The 18,673-nt window shown below is 41.4% G+C and overlaps 2 protein-coding genes across 7 annotated transcripts in view; one reads left to right on the top strand and one right to left on the bottom strand.

The window, feature by feature from the left end:
* wdr37 (WD repeat domain 37) overlaps positions 1-13,098 on the bottom strand; it is an 18,910-nt gene extending 5,812 nt beyond the window's left edge. The window contains exons 1-13 of one of the 6 annotated variants that reach the window (XM_084475426.1): positions 12,611-12,857; positions 12,288-12,325; positions 11,977-12,176; positions 9,626-9,722; positions 9,386-9,481; positions 8,854-8,918; positions 8,216-8,299; positions 6,809-6,947; positions 6,556-6,627; positions 6,235-6,279; positions 5,861-5,937; positions 3,619-3,853; positions 3,206-3,347 (exon numbers count right to left, since the gene is read on the bottom strand). In XM_084475426.1, coding sequence (XP_084331552.1) covers positions 3,206-3,347; positions 3,619-3,853; positions 5,861-5,937; positions 6,235-6,279; positions 6,556-6,627; positions 6,809-6,947; positions 8,216-8,299; positions 8,854-8,918; positions 9,386-9,481; positions 9,626-9,722; positions 11,977-12,123 — 1,199 coding nt within the window. In that variant the 5' untranslated portion in view covers positions 12,124-12,176; positions 12,288-12,325; positions 12,611-12,857. The other 5 variants (XM_084475428.1, XM_084475424.1, XM_084475425.1 and 2 more) reach the window with 5 other exon arrangements.
* idi1 (isopentenyl-diphosphate delta isomerase 1) lies at positions 13,010-17,002 on the top strand. The gene is made up of 7 exons (XM_084475430.1): positions 13,010-13,104; positions 13,699-13,862; positions 14,202-14,380; positions 14,622-14,714; positions 15,008-15,138; positions 15,874-15,978; positions 16,358-17,002. The coding sequence occupies exons 2-7, from the start codon at positions 13,702-13,704 to the stop codon at positions 16,568-16,570; spliced, it is 882 nt and encodes a 293-aa protein (XP_084331556.1). The 5' UTR covers positions 13,010-13,104; positions 13,699-13,701; the 3' UTR covers positions 16,571-17,002.
* Positions 17,003-18,673: the final 1,671 nt, after the last annotated feature.

Consider the following 18,673-nt stretch of genomic DNA (forward strand, 5'->3'; position numbering starts at 1 on the left):
TCTCTCTCTCTCTCTCTCTCTCTCTCTCTCTCTCTCTCTCTCTCTCTCTCTCTCTCTCCTCTCTCTCTCTCTCTCTCTCTCTCTCTCTCTCTCTCTCTCTCTCTCTCTCTCTCTCTCTCTCTCTCTCTCTCAAAAATCTTCACACCCGCTCCTCTTCATCGTCTTCGTCTGCCTCCCCCTTGGATCCCTGGGGGCGGTGCACTGATCACATCATTTATGTCCTGTCATTATGTCATAATGGGAGTTAGGGGGTAGAGATTAGCAGAATGGTGACCTGCTAATAATAAAAACGCTTCGGGTCCCCGCAGATATCCTGCGTAGCAAGGGGGGGGGGAGGGGGGGGCGGTCACACCCTCGACAAAGCGTGTATCCCGTGAGGTTCAACGTTCACCTGACTTCTCGGCAGTTCCCCACACACACAGTGGCGGTTTTAGGCCGCCCAGGGCGGCATTATTTCATGACACATGCGGGGCGGCGCAAGCACACGAGAGCAAAAAAAAAATCATCCGCGCCGCGAAGCGGTTTTCTATAATCTATCATATCACTGTGTGGGGAATTGGCATATTGGCGCCCCCTCGGCTGCAGGCGCCCCTGCTTGCTGAGAAGGTGCCGTCACAGAAGCTGTGTGAGAAGGGGAAAGGGCAGGGGGCGCTACGTCTCCCAAATGGAACAGACAAGGGGGGGAACGGGGATTGAAATCCTTATTGAAGCCTGCAGGGTTATGTGATAACATACGGAGAAACGCGATCGCTGAGCTGCCCTGCCCCAACATTGCATGAGACGTTAAACTCAGCTAGAATCGCCGCCCACCACCATCATCCAAAATTTGATGTCAACAGACCAAAAAGTCGGAAAGCCTACAGAAACTACAGCTAGTTAATATGACAATCACATTATTCAAAATAGACTTGGAGCAATGATTTACAAACAATTTTTTTGGGAGCATGCTTTTGCAAGTAGTTCGCCGCCCCAACTGCCCATATGGACAGCACGCGCCTGGTATAGAGCAATACTCTAAATTAGTGGGCTTAAGTCAGTCACATCTCGAATTTCATGCAATTGAGAAAAGTTTATCTTTCACTCATATTGTTATGATAAAACATGGCTGTTTATCATAACAATGTGTTTGTTTTTTTCGGGGGGACGGCGGGGGGACGCTCGGAGGGGGTCTCGCCCGGGGTGTAATTCAATGTAGGACCTGAATGACATTATCTCTGGTTGTCACGACTACTTGTTCCTGAGCTGGGGCTCAAGCAGGAATAAAACACCCCAGAACTAGTGTCTGCGGTACCCATCAGGGGCCAATAGTGGTGTATGTGTGTGTGTGTGTGTGTGTGTGTGTGTGTGTGTGTGTGTGTGTGTGTGTGTGTGTGTGTGTGTGTGTGTGTGTGTGTGTGTGTGTGTGTTGCTCGTTAGGTGCATGAGTCACAGCAGTACTGGTGCGTCTTCTCTTGGCAGCAGCAGCACGGCCTGAACCTGCTGAACACTATGAATAGACTTCACATGTAGAGACGGCGACACACACTTTCTCTCCATAACCAATACTCTGGAGGACAGAGCGCTTGAGCGAGCGGCACAAACTCAAGACCCACGGGAGCGGGGAGGAAGCCGTTCGCTCAGACAGGGAGAGCGACCGGGGTGTAATCTCATGTCAGCAATTGTCTCTTAGGGAGAAACGGCGCTGAAATGCGGAAGAATTATTAACTTCTGTCGGGCAGAAGGGGAGAGCAGCACAATTTGTAATAAGTGACTATGGCATGTGGCAAGAAAGGAAGCTTGCGTGTGTGTGTGTGTGTGCGTGTGTGTGTACATCAGTGGCTACCGTTTGACAGACACAGACGCCTTAAAAAAAAAAAAAAAAAAAAAAAAAAGGGTTTCCACCATTGAAAGCTTCACACAGGCCTCACAGTGGTCGTTTGAAATGATCAACTTGTCGCACGGAGCCTCAGTGCCAAATTACACAGAGTGTAGGGATTAGTGTGCACACAGGCAGATAAATGAGAGTGAGGCCTAGAGCGAGAGAGAGAGAGAGAGAGAGAAGAGAGAGAGAGAGAGAGAGAGAGAGAGAGAGAGAGAGAGAGAGAGAGAGAGAGAGAGAGAGAGAGAGAGAGAGAGAGAGATGAGGAGTGGGGAGGTTAGAATAAAAGAAAATGAGAGGGAGAGCAAGAGGAATAAGAGCAGTGAATCATCAATGCGACGAGTGAAGCACTCCATAATGAATGAGAGAGAGAAGGAGGATTTGGCTTAGAGCAACAGGGCCGGGAGATTAATGTGACACTGTACAAAAGAGAGAAAAAAAAAAGAAAAGAAAACTTAGAAGAGGGGAAAAGAAAATAGAGAATGGCATGGTGGCACCAGACAAAAGCCTATCGATAATGTTATAACACCACCCAATGGAGGAAACGTGAACTGCAATATAGCTTGTTCAATCAATTTACAATACAGTAAAGTAGAACATATAAGATTAAGCACTAGTGTAGGGCTGTGCGTTTAATCAAATTTTGATTGCGATTTCGATTGTAGCGTCAAACAATCTCCAAACTAATATAATCGAGTTGAAACAATTTTTTTAATATATTTATTTTATTTATTAAATGTTTTGTAGAAATTGCAGAACAGCTGGATACATATTTGTACATTATTTTCTGGAATTTTCAAAGTTTTCAGTTACAATGTATTATTTTTTGGACAGAAATGCTGAATAAATGCATCATTCAGTCCCTTATTTGTCTGTTGCACTATTGTTTGTTGTACGTCCTGGCACTTGATGAACACACTTAATGCAGGTTGTATTCATTCATTGTACTTAATTGTGTAGCATGTACTTAATTGTGTTGTGCATGCATGTTGTGTAGCATGTACTTAGCTGTGTAGCATCTGCAGTAGCTAGCTATCACGGCTGTATACGGGGAATGGGATTAGCCTGGCGATTGTTAGTACTTGCACTTGGTTCTATGAACATCTTTACTGTACCGACGGCGATATATTGTTTCACTTCTTATGACAAATGTACTTATTGTAAGTCGCTTTGGATGAAAGTGTCTGCTAAATGCCCTAAATGTAAATGTAAATGTAAATCATGTTTTCAACTCAAATAACCATGATTTCAATATTGACCCAAGTAATCGTGTGACATGATTATGATTTTTTTCCATAATCGAGCATCCCTACACTGGTGTTGAGTTAGGGTGTGTGTGTGACCTACTCTGTGTGTCCCTGGAAGACGTTGACCGAGTGAATCGAGGGGTCCCTGAAGTCCCACAGTCTGAAGGTGGTGTCTCTGGATGACGTCACCACCAGCCGCTGGGACGGGTGGGTGCAGCAGTGGGTCAGCTCCTGGTCATGGCCTGCACACACACACACACACACACACACACACACACACACACACACACACACACACACACACACACACACACACACACACACACACACACACACACACACACACACACACACACACACACACACACACAATGTGGAGATACTGGAGTCATTAAATGAGTGTGTCACATTGCACTCGGTCGCGCACACAGACAGACAGATTGACGCCACTCATGCAGCTCATCAGAGAGTGTGTGTGCCCTTAGAACTTGTCTTAAAGGTCTTGAAGGTTACCAGTTAGTGTGTGGACCAACTCCGAGGTCTCCACCTCGTACAGGTTAGCTGCACGGTCCCAGGAAGCCGTCACCACCTGTCGCCCCCCAACCAGCCAATCGGCGGCGATCACCACGCCCTGGTGGCTCTTAAGGGTTGCCGTGGCGACGCGGATGGTGGGCACCTCGCCGGGGCCCTCTCCATCCAAGTCCCCCTCCTCTCTGTCTGACAGGTCAGGGTCATCGTCGCAAGAGGCCTGGGGGCGGAAGACGATGTCAGAAATTAGCTGGCATTAATCACAGTCAGTTCTCACAGGACGCCACAAACCACAAAAAAAATATTTTAGGGATTTTAAAATGATTTTATTGCTTCCGCAATATAAATAAAATAGTCAATAAGTAAAAATGTTCGGTTCTACGGTTGGAGAACTGCATCCATAGCAACGTGCTGTGGAGTTGAATGCCTTTATCGACCAATTATTATTAATTAAAACCGAGTATTGAGTATTCAACAAAGCCGAACAAAACTAAAATAACAATGGCAAAGATACAGACTTTGAAAGAGTTTGATCAATTAGTTTGATATGTTAGAGTTTGACATGGCACTATAATTATGTGATGCTGTTATAACTGAGACGGTTATTGTTTATTATCAGAAATGTTTAAAACACTTAATTCTAAATGATAATCCTACAGTTGCTTTCTTTACTCGATTAGATGAGGATAAAAATAATAAAGTAAATTGTGGCGTTTCGGGCCACAGTAACAAAAAGGTTAGGGATCCTTGGTTAAATCCAGAAACTAAAACGGATTACTTTGTAGAGTGTGTTTAAAGTGTGGTGGGGTTAATGGAGTTCAACTTTTTAAAAGGAGTGAGAATTCTTTCAACTCTCTTGGCTGAGGCCAGTGATCTGTTATCATGAATCTCTACATCATGTGACTCACAAGACTATACTGGATCGTTGCACCAAGGTGCAAATTCATCTCAACACATGGTCCAAAATGTTGACAGCGACTGTACACTCACTTCAAAGAAAATATGAACCTGTGTAACCGGCTTATGAAAAATTATCACACATTGAAAGGCCTCTTTATCTACACATACATATGCATGCAAACAAGGAAGAATGATACACACACACAATGATAAACACACACACACACTTTGATGATGAAGCCACCCCTCTGATGGGAATTAAATCAATGTACTGTAAAATGAGGAAAGAAAGCAAATATGGGTATGTTCAAAAGGTGCAGCCGCTTGTGTTGTGCTAATGAGAATTAAAAACAACTTCAAGGATTTCAGACATCAGACAGCACTGTATTTGATATCCTGATTAATTAGCGACGTGAATGGGTTTCTTCAACCAATTCTGTTGATTATTCAAGGATCTGTAATTGTGAAGCCCTGGTAGTGATGGCGTGTTTGAGTTGGCAGTTGTATGGGGGGGGACAGGTGTTTAAAGAAGTACACTGGCAATCTATGCAAGACACAGTTTGTGTCTAATGAGACAAGTAACATGCACACCAACCTGTTCCACTACATAATTTGTTTTTGGGAATTTAATTAAAACATATTTTTACAATTACATACCAAAGAGAAGACCATTTACAAGACAAGCAGCTAACATCAAAAGGAAGATTTCAAATGACATCAAATAAGGAAATAATTAATCTATGTACATACATTAATTCAACTATAAAGCATGAAGTGGAACTGGTACCTTTTCTCCACCCCCTCCCTTAATAAAAGATACTGAAGCCTGCGCTGATTATAGAAACATGTAAATAAATAGTGACAACTCACTGACATGTTGTGTTTATAGACCGCAGTAAATGGTCTTGTTGATATTGAATCAGTCTATAAACTGATCTATTCAGCCAGTTAATACTAGCGAAGCTAAGAATATTTATATTTTTTATTTTAAATTGATCTAACTCTAAACATATATTGTGTAAATAACTACAGTAGTTAAACTTTTTAGATAATCATTGGAAAAGTTTAAAATAGCATGTAGGGCTGGCCCAAAATATTTGCATAACGAAATTATAACAAAACTGTGTTAGTTTTGTGCTCGGACATTGCAGATTCTTCAGTGTGGGAATCTAGAAGACTTGAATAGACTATAAACTAACCGCCAATGAGTATTTTCTTTGCATGCAGTGCTGCTGTGCAGTTCCATCAACTACCTACTTTTCGTTTTGTGACAATGGAAGTACCCCTGTGTCTGTCTGTCTGTCTGTGTGTGTGTCTCTAAACGTACGGTGGCATCGGGTTGAGGCGGGGGGGCTGGCAGCTGCACCATGTACCGCCAGATGTGTGCCGTCTGGTCTCCAGAGGCTGTGGAGGAAAGGGGTTGGGGGTCACACAAACACCGCAAGGTTACCATGGTGACAGCAGCGCGTATGCAGATCTGTGTTCCCACCCTCCACAAACAACACCATGTCTCCACAAACAAACAAAAATAAATGTGCTAATGGAGAGAGAGAGAGAGAGAGAGAGAGAGAGAGAGAGAGAGAGAGAGAGAGAGAGAGAGAGAGAGAGAGAGAGAGAGAGAGAGAGAGAGAGAGAGAGAGAGAGAGAGAGAGAGAGAGAGAGATTATAATTCCAAAATAACAACTTCTGAAACATATGTACCTGTTAAAGCCATCTGCTCGGTGGGGTGGAACTTGATAGAGTTGACTGAGGGTGAGAAAACACAGCGTGTTTGTGAGCTTATCTGACAAAAACAAACTCAACGCATCAATGACCTTCACCAACTGTCAAACTGTCACTGTTCAAATATAGACACGCTTCACTTAACCTAGCCTCACAAATGATTCCCAAATATATATGTTGAAACTTTTTAAAGCAGCAGATAAGACAGCAGATACCGCCCGTAAGTTTGCAGTCATTAAGACCAAGCATCAAGAGAACTGTTTATTTAGAGCATCCCCAGAACTCGTCTAGGCTCCTTACCTGATCCTGCGTGGCCGGCATACCTCAGAACACACTTCCCCGTCTCGATGCTCCACAGCAGAGCAGAGTGATCTGCAAGGAAGACGGGGAGAAACGTTCAGCGTCTACTGACGTCCATAGTCCAACATAAGAAAGTATATCCATTTATCTATCAATCACTCTATCTAGGGTTAGCCTATCTATATCTCTCTATAGATCTACAGATATGTATAAATAGATATATCAGCAAATAAATGCATTGTGTGTCCGGGACCTGCAGAGGCGGTTCCAAGCACCACGGGCTGGGTCCGGGTGATGCCCAGGTCCCAGATGCCATCCCTGTGGCCAACATACTCCTTCAGCAGCTGGCAGATAGCCCGCGAGCCTGTGGTGGCCTTGAAACTGGACACAATCTGGGGATCGGGTGGAGGTTTCAGAGAAAAGTTTTCGGAGAAAAGAAAGAATATAATGAATGGAAAGAGACATGCTGTTTGTGGATGCTAAGTATTGTGGGCTATATTGATGAGACCTCAAGTTCCAGTAGGTTCCCGAGTCAAGTCTGCAGGGAGCTGGGCATCTACTTGTTGACTTTGTAAGCCATAAATACAGGCAAACGGGGCTAGCTCCTGTTAGCACACATGCTGCCACTTGCTATAGTAGTTCAGTTCATTTTTGTTAAAGATAGCCTATTTTTTGGGGGGAATTTTTCATAAGAAACATGAAGACAATCAGAATTAGTAGTCAAACAAGTTGCAACTTACAATAATCAGTAAGCATTAGCAGGGCCCTTTGACTTTTGACAACATCATTTCAAATTAGTATCACTCTACCACCAGATTTTAATCTGATTAATCTGATCGTCCCTTTTAACCTTCTGTCCTTGCTCCCTTCTAGCATGCAGTTTTCATGGCTAAAGTAGATATACATCCTAAAAAGGGATGGATTAGAATTGTAAGCTCCATATTCATGTTCAATATTAACACTTTACAATAAGGCCACATTAATTAACCATTAGTTAGCTATTAAGTAACCGTTAATGCAGTAATAAACATTATCTAACAGATAAACAGTTTTCTAATGATCTAGTTATCATTTACTTATGATGTTCATGTTTAGTAATAATGTTGTTTAGTTAACTAAGGTTATTGGTGTTCATATTTACTACATTATTTAATATTATTAGGGTTAACCCTATCCAACTAACCCTAACTTTATAATAATGCCTATTACTGCATTAACTAATGTTAATCAATGTACTCTTATTGTAAGGTGTAACCAGTTCATTTTGAGAAAACCTTTTTCCAATTAGGAGTACCATTATGTTATTCATGTGTTGTCTAGAGAAGTGACAAAAAGATATGCAAGAAGAAAATATTTGCATAAAAAGGTTCACGTGATGAGGTCTGATTTGGTCGTCTTTTGCTATAAAACTTACAAGAACTCTTAACTCTTAACTTAACTTGGTACCTAATATAAATAGCACATGTAATTAAACAGCCATCTACTGAAGCAATAAACCATCATGTTCCAACCACCTCGAGATGAGAACTCTGTGCTCCATTGTTCTTTAACGAACCAACACCTATCATTAACCAAAGTAGGAGTCAGGGTTGGAGTTATGACGCTTAGCCTGCGGCCATGTCCCATGCTAAGCGGCAAACGCAACATCAAGAAAAATTACCCATGAATCTCCACACAACAATTCCCATGTGGCCACACTGAAACCACGTGGAGCCCCCACCTTGCCGTGGAAGGTGCATAAACACTATAAATATCACAGGAAGATTGAGAGGAAGAGATAAGGAGGCAAGTCAAACCTTTAGTTTTGTTTGGTGGGCTTGCCATAGTTAGATCCCTAATCGGAGAGTTTAAAACTACTGGGTTACAGAGTCCCCTGGTACAAGGACCGGGGAAAAAACATGGCAGCACTTTAACTTTCTGAACATGAAATCCATCACCACTGAATAAATATACATTATCTGATCTGAAAACTCTTCTCGGCAGCAGCCCATGTATGGCCAGAATCATTTACCGTTTGCAAATGGACTTTGATTTAGTTTATTTAGCAGAGCAAGTAGCTGGCTTTGAGAGGGCTAATGTTACAACTCGGATCACTCAAGGTATTTCAATTGATCGCCTTCTCTTTACAAGTCATGACCTCGGAGGAAAAAATAAACAAGCTAGTCTTCACTTCTCCAATACAGTCACAAAGGGGCTTTTGATTCAGGCAGCATTCAATCCAAAGAAGTTCAAATATTGACATAGATGGCTAATCTCATTAGCTCTATGGTGATCTCATCTGTGGTTTTCTCGCATTACCTTGCTGGTAGAGGCTTTGTATGTCGTCTTCAGCTTCTGGGACAGTTGACTGGTGCTATGGCTCGCTGTGGGATAGAGTGAAAAGATGGCACGGCTCTAATCCTTATTCGGTTGTATTCACAAGCAGGCTTTATTTCATGGCTAGCAACTAGGTTTGGTTCATATCACGGTTTTGGGGTCAGTTTTTCGATTCAGTACGGTAAGTTTTTTGTAGAGCAGGGGATGACACAAGTGCATATATATATATAAAAGGGTTCTCCCATAACAATCTTAAAATAGGGCTGTAGCAACAAGACATTTAATTTTGTCGTCTTTCATATACATTTTGAGGTGAAAAATAAAAAAAGGAGTTGAATGAATTTCTGGTAATATCACATCTACCCAAGCCTACCGGTACCACTGGGGAAATGTCCCTGCTTGGGGTCTCTGTACTTTTGGCAATACTTATCTTACTGTACCAGTCTTATTATTATGAAACACCAAAGTGAACACCTGTGAGGAAGGATGATGATGAAACACAGGGGTGCTTTACCTTTTGCTTTGAGAGCCCCCTTGTTGGGGTCTCCCCCCTCCAGGATCTGTCCATCACCAGTCAGACGCTCGTTCAGGGAATCGATCTCTCGACGCACTGCAACGAGACAGCCGTTGTAACAGTGCGACCTTAAGAGTCGTAAGATATTGAACTCTTAACATTTAGGAATGCTAGCAACCGTTAATAAGATACAACCGATTTCTGCTTTGACACTAATTACTGGATTGATAGACATCTTACATTCAAGGTTTTCGATGTACAGATTCTCAAACTCTCTCTCAATCTGCCCGAAAAGGTCAAGGAGATTGTTTCGCAAGGATAGGGGGAGCTTGGAATCCTAAGAAAAAGAAAACATATTAAAAGGTTAGGCTTTCAACATAACTTTAACAAAAGCATGTCAAATGAAATATTATGGATTTTGACACTGATCAAATTGAAGACTGGATTTATTGCAATATACACAGCAAATGACGCCAAAGGAGATTTTTGAGATTGAATTCATACAAACTCTTGCATAACTGGCTAGCTTGACTAATTCCAGCAAGACAATGTTTACAGAAACTGGTTTCGACAGTAATCCGGGCTCTGAGGTAGGGACTGTGCAATGGGAGCGATTTTCATTACACTACAAGATATGAAATACTACAGAAAATAACTAGCAGTCTAACTCTAAATCTTTTTTTACTCACCTCCATACTGAACTGTTAAACGTGCAGTTATTCTGCCAGAAGGACAAAACGCAAGGCATGCAAAGAGAAGTACAGTCTGCCATGAGAACAATAGAGTCACAAGCCTGGTTTGACAGAATTCCTTAAGAGCTGTTGCCTACTTTCTGCTTGGTCTGAAACACGGTTAGGGAGGGGGGGAACTGAATACATTGCTGTCGGCTGCCCTTTCTTCTGGCCTACATGCAGCAAACAAGTGTGTCGTAGTAAGTTAACCCCACTGTTCATTCTGCTAGCACTGCCTGCGAGTACACATGTTGAGAAAAAAGTCTTTACAAACAACAGAGCACCCCTTATTTCCAAAAAGCAATGCAGCAGTGGACCTAAAATCTATAGCCCTTTGTGGATGCAAGTCATAATGAGGGCTTTATGAGGTAAAATGCTACAGGATAGCTGTTTGCTGTGTGTGTGTGTGTGTGTGTGTGTGTGTGTGTGTGTGTGTGTGTGTGTGTGTGTGTGTGTGTGTGTGTGTGTGTGTGTGTGTGTGTGTGTGTGTGTGTGTGTGTGTGTGTGTGTACTTATGTGTGCACATATGTGTGTGCACACACCCACAAGCAATGTCTGTTTTACTTGTTGTGAAAGGAGGTTTGCTTTTTGTACATACAATGCATCTGCAGGTTAGGGAATTGGCTCCTGGTGAAAAGACTAATTAGTGCTGGACAAGCCTATATTAAATCTTAATGAGAACACTGCCCAATGTCAGTGTCATGCAGTAACGTCCGAAACATTGCCCAGGAGAGAGTCACTTGTGGGTGACATGGCCGGGGAATAGTTCTTTATACAGTGCGTCTTCCACAAGTTGACTTAACGAGAGAAAACATCAACCTGTATTATTTATTTGCCAGACTACACCATGCGTTTCATTACAATACTATCCAAGACAATGATTAGCACAAATGAATAAAATGAATGAATAAAAAACAACAACAACAACGATCCTTTATATACAACTATTAGCATCATACCAAACAGAGCTCTAGTTTTGTGAACTCTGTACGCTCTCCAGATGAGAAAATGGAATGGCCCTATGACATACCTTCAGCGAAACATTTCAAGTCAAATATTTTGAGAGGGCAGCTCCCAAACTTTACTAACCATCATGATCTTAATCAAACAGTAAGGCCTGCATTTTATGGCTGGTTGATGATGCACCTGACAGCTGGCTACAGTAGCAGCACTCACCGAAGCCTCCACTTACGGAAACAATCCCTCTCACTCTCTCCTACCTATTAAAAGCCAGAATCGATATGTGCTTGCAATTTCAGTCCCAAACCCCAGTGACTTGATGTAGCTTTAGCTCTGTGGAGAATGGTAATCCCTGACTGTGCTGACAATATAGTGCTGAAACAACCAAGTTTATATAGCACTCAAAACACAAGGGAAGTGTCCTTTGTGAGAAAGCAGGAACAATTACAACACCCAAAACACTTCCACACCCATAACCATACTTTCCATGGAGGTTGGAGGTTTACATGATTCTTGTAGTCACTGGAGCAAAGTGAGAAACATTTTGCAACACAAGGGACCAAATAAAAAAGCAATGTTGTTGGACCAGCTGGTGATGTATTGCCTTTCAAAGACTGAAACCAGGGCTAACAATACACAAACACATGGCAATCAAAATTGTAATCAATCAAAAAAGTCCCAGCCTACTGGTTCCTGTAAACAAGTCAACAAAGCTCAGCGGGTGTTTATTAAGTTATTTATAAGTTATTTATGAATAAAAATAACATTGTTAGTTCTAGGGTTAACATTAAATAGCATGTCTTTAATGTTTGAAGATATAACAAGATCTAATTTTTGCGTTGCAGTTACTGTGTGCAATGTGTATGTGTGTGTGTTTATCTTTGAGCAGGCATTGCTTACCTGTCCCTCCAGCATGTCTCTGTGCATACCAGGCGGCCTCTCCTCCGTGCTGTTTGTGCGACGTATGGAAAGGCTGTGGGCCTTGCGCTTCTGCTTGGGGTGACGGGCAGCCGAAGCAGAGCTGCTGCTTCCGCTCTCAACAGGCATCCCTCCTCCCTCGTCACCGGCCCTGCCCCTGATCACCTCCTACCTGAGACTGGCTGAATAAACAAAGGCCAGGGTTGGTTCGCTTGTCATAGCGCAGATGCCCGGTGAAGGTTGATTTAGCAATCGGTCTAACAGCAGAGAATTCGATCCAAATGAATATGTACCACGGGGATGTTGACATTCAGTTTCTGTGAGGTCAAGCCTAGTAAAAAAAAAAAGCAGGAAAGCTTAGTTGTATTGGCAATAATGGCTAGCTACATACGATTACAGTAGCCAGATATTTCGATAGACGTCACGGTAGCGTATGACATTTGACCAAGATTAGCTTTTGAGAGGATGACATAACGCCAGCCCGATGCACTTCTACCTGCAGCGTCATAACCGCTGCCGTCATTTATAAGCGAGGACACACATATTGTCGAGACTTTACGTTAGCTGCCGCTATACACTATAAAAGTGGAATTCGATACCTGATATGAAGACCTACTTTTGAAATATGACAACGGTTAGACTGTAAATTAGCTGCAACGCTAGTAAGGAAGTAGCTGACAGATCACCTTCCTTGAAGGCTGCGGCACAATTCAACTTTGAACCCGACGCACATCTGCAGACGTATAGATTTAATTATCTGAGTTGACTGAAATAACCCATAATAAAGTAACTGCTGGTTGGACAAATGTATAACTTTCAGATTGTGTACGACGACAATATGCCAATATCCGCATTAACTAACGTATCAATTGTTTTTTACATTTATTTTCGTCTTCCATGAACTTCCGTATCACGTGGCGTGTGTTTGGATTGATAGCAGCCAATAGGGTGTCGGGGTGGTCTGTACGGACCAATGAAGGCGTGTAACGTCACACACCCTCGTTGAAGCACAGGGGTCAGTATCACTAGACTCTGCATGCAATCGACGCAAACGACTGTACATGCTGCTCAGATTGTTCGTTTATCTACCTGAAATTACTATTTCGAGTTGTAAGTAATCTATAGATGATCGGGTTTCCTTCATAGGGTTATCTTGACAGAGTGCATGTAATAAATGGGTGGTGCAGGCTACGTAATGGTTCGATGGCGCGCGTTGACAAGGCAGGCGGTTCGCATAAAAGGCGGCATGGAGTTTTCCTCTCACGGATTCTGGTTGTGTGCGTTTACAGGTTCATTTGATAAACAAGAAACACGCATTCGTTTATCAACGAACGCATTATTATCCATAGCAAAATATGAATAATAATCAATGTACTAGTTATTTAACATTGTATAATTTAGGATAAATTTGATATAATCACTGTATAAAAGTCTTCAACTATTGAGTATGTCCATCATGAATGTAATTGTTTATTTACTAAATAATGACACCTGTGAGTGAGTATTTATTTCATTAATTGTAATAGTTCATGTGATATACTGATACATTTATGAATTGATAGCACTAACTATACGCGTCTTACATTAGGCATATTAAATATTTCCTGAGACATAGAGCTCCTGATCCCAGCGAAGTGATATCCACTCCAATGTTTACCACCCCCATAGCTTCAAACCATTTGATTGGCTTTCTTTTTTGGTCAGGAGATGGCGAGGGGTTTGTGGGCGGTGCTACAAGTATTGAGGTCCTGCACCCGCAAGGCACCAGCGTTGTTGCAATCTAATTTACCTGTGTTGAGTCGGGTAGCAGCCGTCAGGATCCAATCATTCTGCCCTCACTCATCGATCCACACCAGCCCTTTATCAAGGTAGGTCGCTATTACACTTAAGTCTCTTCTCGGGCGAGGCTAGGTCGCTAACTCCCCAAATCTATTCTTATTGAAAGCTCTTAAAGCCAACTTATTTACCTACATTCTTGTCGTTGGGCTCTGTCCTTCTACTTCTGTATATAAATGAATCAATGCGTTATGTGCATTATATAATTACGTTACGTAACTACTTTCTAAAATGACAAACGTAATAGATAGTTTGACTTATGCCGCATTTCCATACGTCAAGTTGCAACTCTTCAGTTGATTATATTGTAGGTCAACAATACCATCAACTACAATTCCATCAACTTCCAATCACTCTGTTCCACATAACAGCTTCAGTGAGGCGAGAAAGCTTCATTCTTCAGTCAAAATGCCTGAAATAAACACCGATAACTTGGACGAGAAGCAGGTGCAGCTTCTTGCAGAGATGTGCATTCTCATCGATGAAAACGACTGTAAGATTGGAGCGGACACGAAGAAAAACTGTCACCTGAACGCCAACATTGATAAAGGTAAGCCACATGCTTCCACATGCCTGATAATCACCCACTGTCATGTGGCGCAACAGGATATGCCTGGCCTATCTTGAGAGGGCTTATTCATGGGGCTTCCTAAACGTGTAAGCAATGAATCTTGAAAATAAACAAATACAAATTCAAGGTGAATTTCCTGATGGATTATTGACTATCATTTCTTGTCAATTGGAAAAAATGTGTTTCATTGATCCATTGTTCATCATTCAATGTCCCCCAGGTCTATTACACAGAGCTTTTAGCGTCTTCATTTTCAACAGTGAGGAGAAGCTACTTTTGCAACAGAGGTCTGACGCTAAAATCACCTTTCCAGGTAAGCACTTAAGCATTGTGGTTTTATTTGAATTGTAATTCTAAAACGTTCAGACATGACAAGGGTGGCAACCGCTGTTATAGTATTATCCGATGTCAATGTATTTCTGACTCCATTACTTGAAACTAATGATGGAATATGTACGGCAATAACGGTTCAGAATGTGCTTATATTGTATTTTTACTGTATTTTTTAACGTAATATGTACACTCTGTTGACGGTAAGCATGATAACTTAATGGTTGACATGACCAGTGGTATTTTAAACAGTTTATTCTCCATCTGTACATGTAGGCTGTTACACAAACACATGCTGCAGTCATCCTTTACACATGGCCAGTGAGATGGAGGAGAAGGAGGCCATCGGAGTAAGGAATGCTGCACAGAGGAGGCTGCAAGCAGAACTGGGAATCCCCATTGAACAGGTACAGCAGAACTGCATCCATGTGTGGGAGGGGTCTTATTTTGCTAGTTTAGTCCTACAGCCTTTCTAAAGACCACACATGGATGCAAAGTCATCTCGATAGTACACTTCATAGCTATGCCATATCAATTTGATATGAATTGTAATTTGTTTATTTTGATTCTCTGGATGTGCTGAGGTCTTAAAGAGGTTAAATCCCCAATGTCCACAGTATACCTGCAGGCCTCCTTGAGCCAAACAACCAACCCATACCTGCTCAATAATGACATGTAGCTGTCTGTATTAACTAAGTTGTTAAACAGGCAATCTTGAAGATCTCCAAAGATTTTAATTTCAGTAAAGGTCAGTCACAATCAATTGCCTATTGAGGTAACACAATGGTGATTGAGCCTAAAGCCCACTGATGAAAGCCTTGCATTTGCAGTATTATGAATATTAACAACTTGGTGTCACTGGCGAGTGGCGACATTCATTCAAATCACATGCGGCTCTCTGTAAGTGACGCTTTTTCCATCACCCAGCAGCAGTTGTTCCACCAGAGAAGATTATCTCCATTGAGTAGATTATTTTTATTAAAAAAATTACACACACTAACCGGCCCCTCAATCTAAGAATCGACAACAATAATCGTATGGCAAAGTGTAAATTTGCCTCTTTGAATAACCACAGATCTTGGACCTTAATGAGTGTGATGCGGTGTGTCTCCAATACTGATCTGCCCTGTTTGTGTGTTTAGGTGATGCCAGAGGAGATGACCTACCTGACCAGGATCCATTACAAGGCCCAGTCTGACGGCGTCTGGGGGGAGCACGAAATTGACTACATCCTCTTTTTACAGAAGGTACAGTTTTATTATTTTTTTATTGACCTAAATATATTGAGTATTAAGGTCAAAATAAAGACTTTCACTATAATATTCCTATCCAGGGATTATTAATAGTTTTTCATCACTACATTTTATCACTTGAGCTAGCTAGCTTTGCTTATATTAATCTTTTATGAGTTAACCAACACTATGAAGTATATAAAAAATCCTAAATTGCCATGCCAAGTCATTGCATACCACATCGCTACCTACATGGTGTAATAACAAAGTCGCTATTGCTATTCAATAAATGTGTTTTCCATTTGAATAATGGATCCAAATAGATCTTTATAGGATTACACCCTTGAAGAACATAACCCATTGTGTTGCTTGTGAATGTTTGTGTATGGAGCAGGAGGTGGATCTGAGCCCGGACCCCAACGAGATCCAGAGCCACTGCTACGTCACCAAGGAAGAGCTGAAGGACATGTTGGAGAAGGCGAAGCGCAACGAGCTGGCTATCACCCCTTGGTTCCTCCTCATCGCAGAGACCTTCCTCTTCGAGTGGTGGGACAACCTGCAGAACCTCAAGCAGTTCATGGATCATGACCATATCCACCGCATGTGACAAGGATGAGACCACGTACAATCATTTTAGATTATCTTTGTTTCTAATTGCCCGGCAACAACATCAATAGTCATAGAATTCAGGTGTGTTTACTCCTTTGCTGTACAAAAGCTGTAAAGTCACAAGAATTCTGAGGACACATACCTGTATTTGCGCTATTGCGGCTAGGATAGGATCTCTTTAGGCTTCTTTTTCCATGGCTTTTTTAACTGAAATACAATTTTCTCTTGAAGACAACGAGCGAAGATAATCAATCGTTCCAAATGGAAATTTTTCTAATCTCTTAAAGAGAAAGAGACTTTGTCATGAATTATTGTCTTAAGTCTTAAATTTGAGTCATTTCATAGACTCTTAATGTTAAGTGGGATGTTATTCTTCATAACATACACATTGTTAGTCTGTTTTGAATTAAAAAAAAAACGAATTGCCAAATTGGATGTTGAATGATTTGAAAGTTGACCCCCAGCATCATCTAAGAAAAGTTGTTGACAATACCATGAGTAGTAATCATAAATCATATATATATACAGTCAACACAGCGGTTGACTGTATACACTTATAACACTTCTAATGCCATGGTGTGTGTGGATGGTGAAGCTCCATCTGCACATTCTCCAAAACCTGAAAAATGACTGGACAGTGTGGCTTAATTTAATTTTTAATGGCAACTACCCTGATACAGTTAATTGCTAATTTTTGTATAAACATATTGTATTGTAACCTAAATATTAAGTAAATACAAAAATATAGTGTAATATTGGCGACGCTAGGTGGCGATGTGCGCCTCAAAACAATGAAGTCGTGTTAAAGAACGTAGAAGCTCAGCCAATCACAAGAACCATAGTCCTGCAGGCTGTAAAAAGTCAGGCGCGCTGTGCTGAATAGAAGCCATGACTAGCTGGGCTATGACACTGATTATTTTTTGTATAGGGTGTTCATTTAGTTACCAGGGACAGAGCAAATTCATCAAATAGTTTCAACATCTATCAACGTGATGATGATTCATCATCCGATTCATCATGTCGTGAAGTACCGGCTATTGGATCAGGTACTCATGTCTCAGCGGTGACCTCGATATTTTGGTTAAAGAATTAGAGGTGGTCTATGAGCGAGTTAGTGCGCACCATTAACCTCGACATTGGCTTACAAAAGTAAGGGAAAAAGGGGGCCACGAGCGAGCATCTCCTCGACAGGAGATGCCCCCCCCCCCCCCCCCCCCCATATTTAATGCATAACAATAACATAAGAATGTTGTTAATCGTTACACGAATTATGGGTGTTTTAATATTATTTTATAATGAATACAACTCAAGGAAAAAAAAAGCTAAAAGAAAACATTCGATTCTTGTTAGGGAATATAGGAAGAAGAAAAATGATCAAATCAAATCAAGAGGAAGGGAAAATAGAGAGATGCACAAAATAAAACCGCGAATGGGCTTATGAATGTGTGATCAATTTCAACATTTCAGCACCACGGAGAGCGTCTGTCGGTTTGGCACAAACGTAACGTTTTTTTATGTTCTCCATTTTATGCTATCTTAATTAAGTAAGTGCGAACTATCGACCTCGACGATGACCTACAAAAAAAAACGATGGCAAACTTAGCCTCTTACTGATGCAAGAATAGTTTAAAGAAAAAAAAGTTTGAGACGGAAAGTTAGTTAGGTCTTTATTAGTTAAAGTTTTGTAGCTATATAGCCTACACCGCATGATTACTGTATACACTTGCAAGATAATTATGAACCATTCACAATAAGTGATTTGTTTAAAGCCCTATAACGTCAATGCTTAGGACCCTATATTTAAACGAAATCGTTTCTTGGTGAGTTAGCCTATCACCATAATTGAAAACATAAAATAAGAAAATACCTTGCTAGCCATGTGGGGTATCGGATGTGTGTTTGGAAGATGATATTCAATGATATAATAAAGTGAACTTGCAGCAAGCACTAGAGGCAAACTTAACACCTATTCTAACATTTGCATTACAATACATTATAGCTTACAATTATAAACATCACCTGATAAGTTCTCGCTCATGTTCAACCATCGCAAGCAGATCTAATAACTGATTCATTTGATTCAGCAAAGAAGCACAAAGCG

Source organism: Micromesistius poutassou (assembly GCF_964030765.1).
Source record: "Micromesistius poutassou genome assembly, chromosome: 11".
Lineage (NCBI taxonomy): Eukaryota > Metazoa > Chordata > Actinopteri > Gadiformes > Gadidae > Micromesistius > Micromesistius poutassou.

What these genes read in the sequence shown, in the direction of transcription:
- idi1 (XM_084475430.1), top strand. Translation starts at nt 13,702, where the DNA reads ATGGCGAGGGGTTTGTGGGCGGTGCTACAAGTATTGAGGTCCTGCACC. An exon ending in CGCTAAAATCACCTTTCCAG is followed by an intron (nt 14,715 to 15,007) that starts GTAAGCACTTAA and finishes CTGTACATGTAG; the next exon opens with GCTGTTACACAAACACATGC. An exon ending in ACATCCTCTTTTTACAGAAG is followed by an intron (nt 15,979 to 16,357) that starts GTACAGTTTTAT and finishes TGTATGGAGCAG; the next exon opens with GAGGTGGATCTGAGCCCGGA.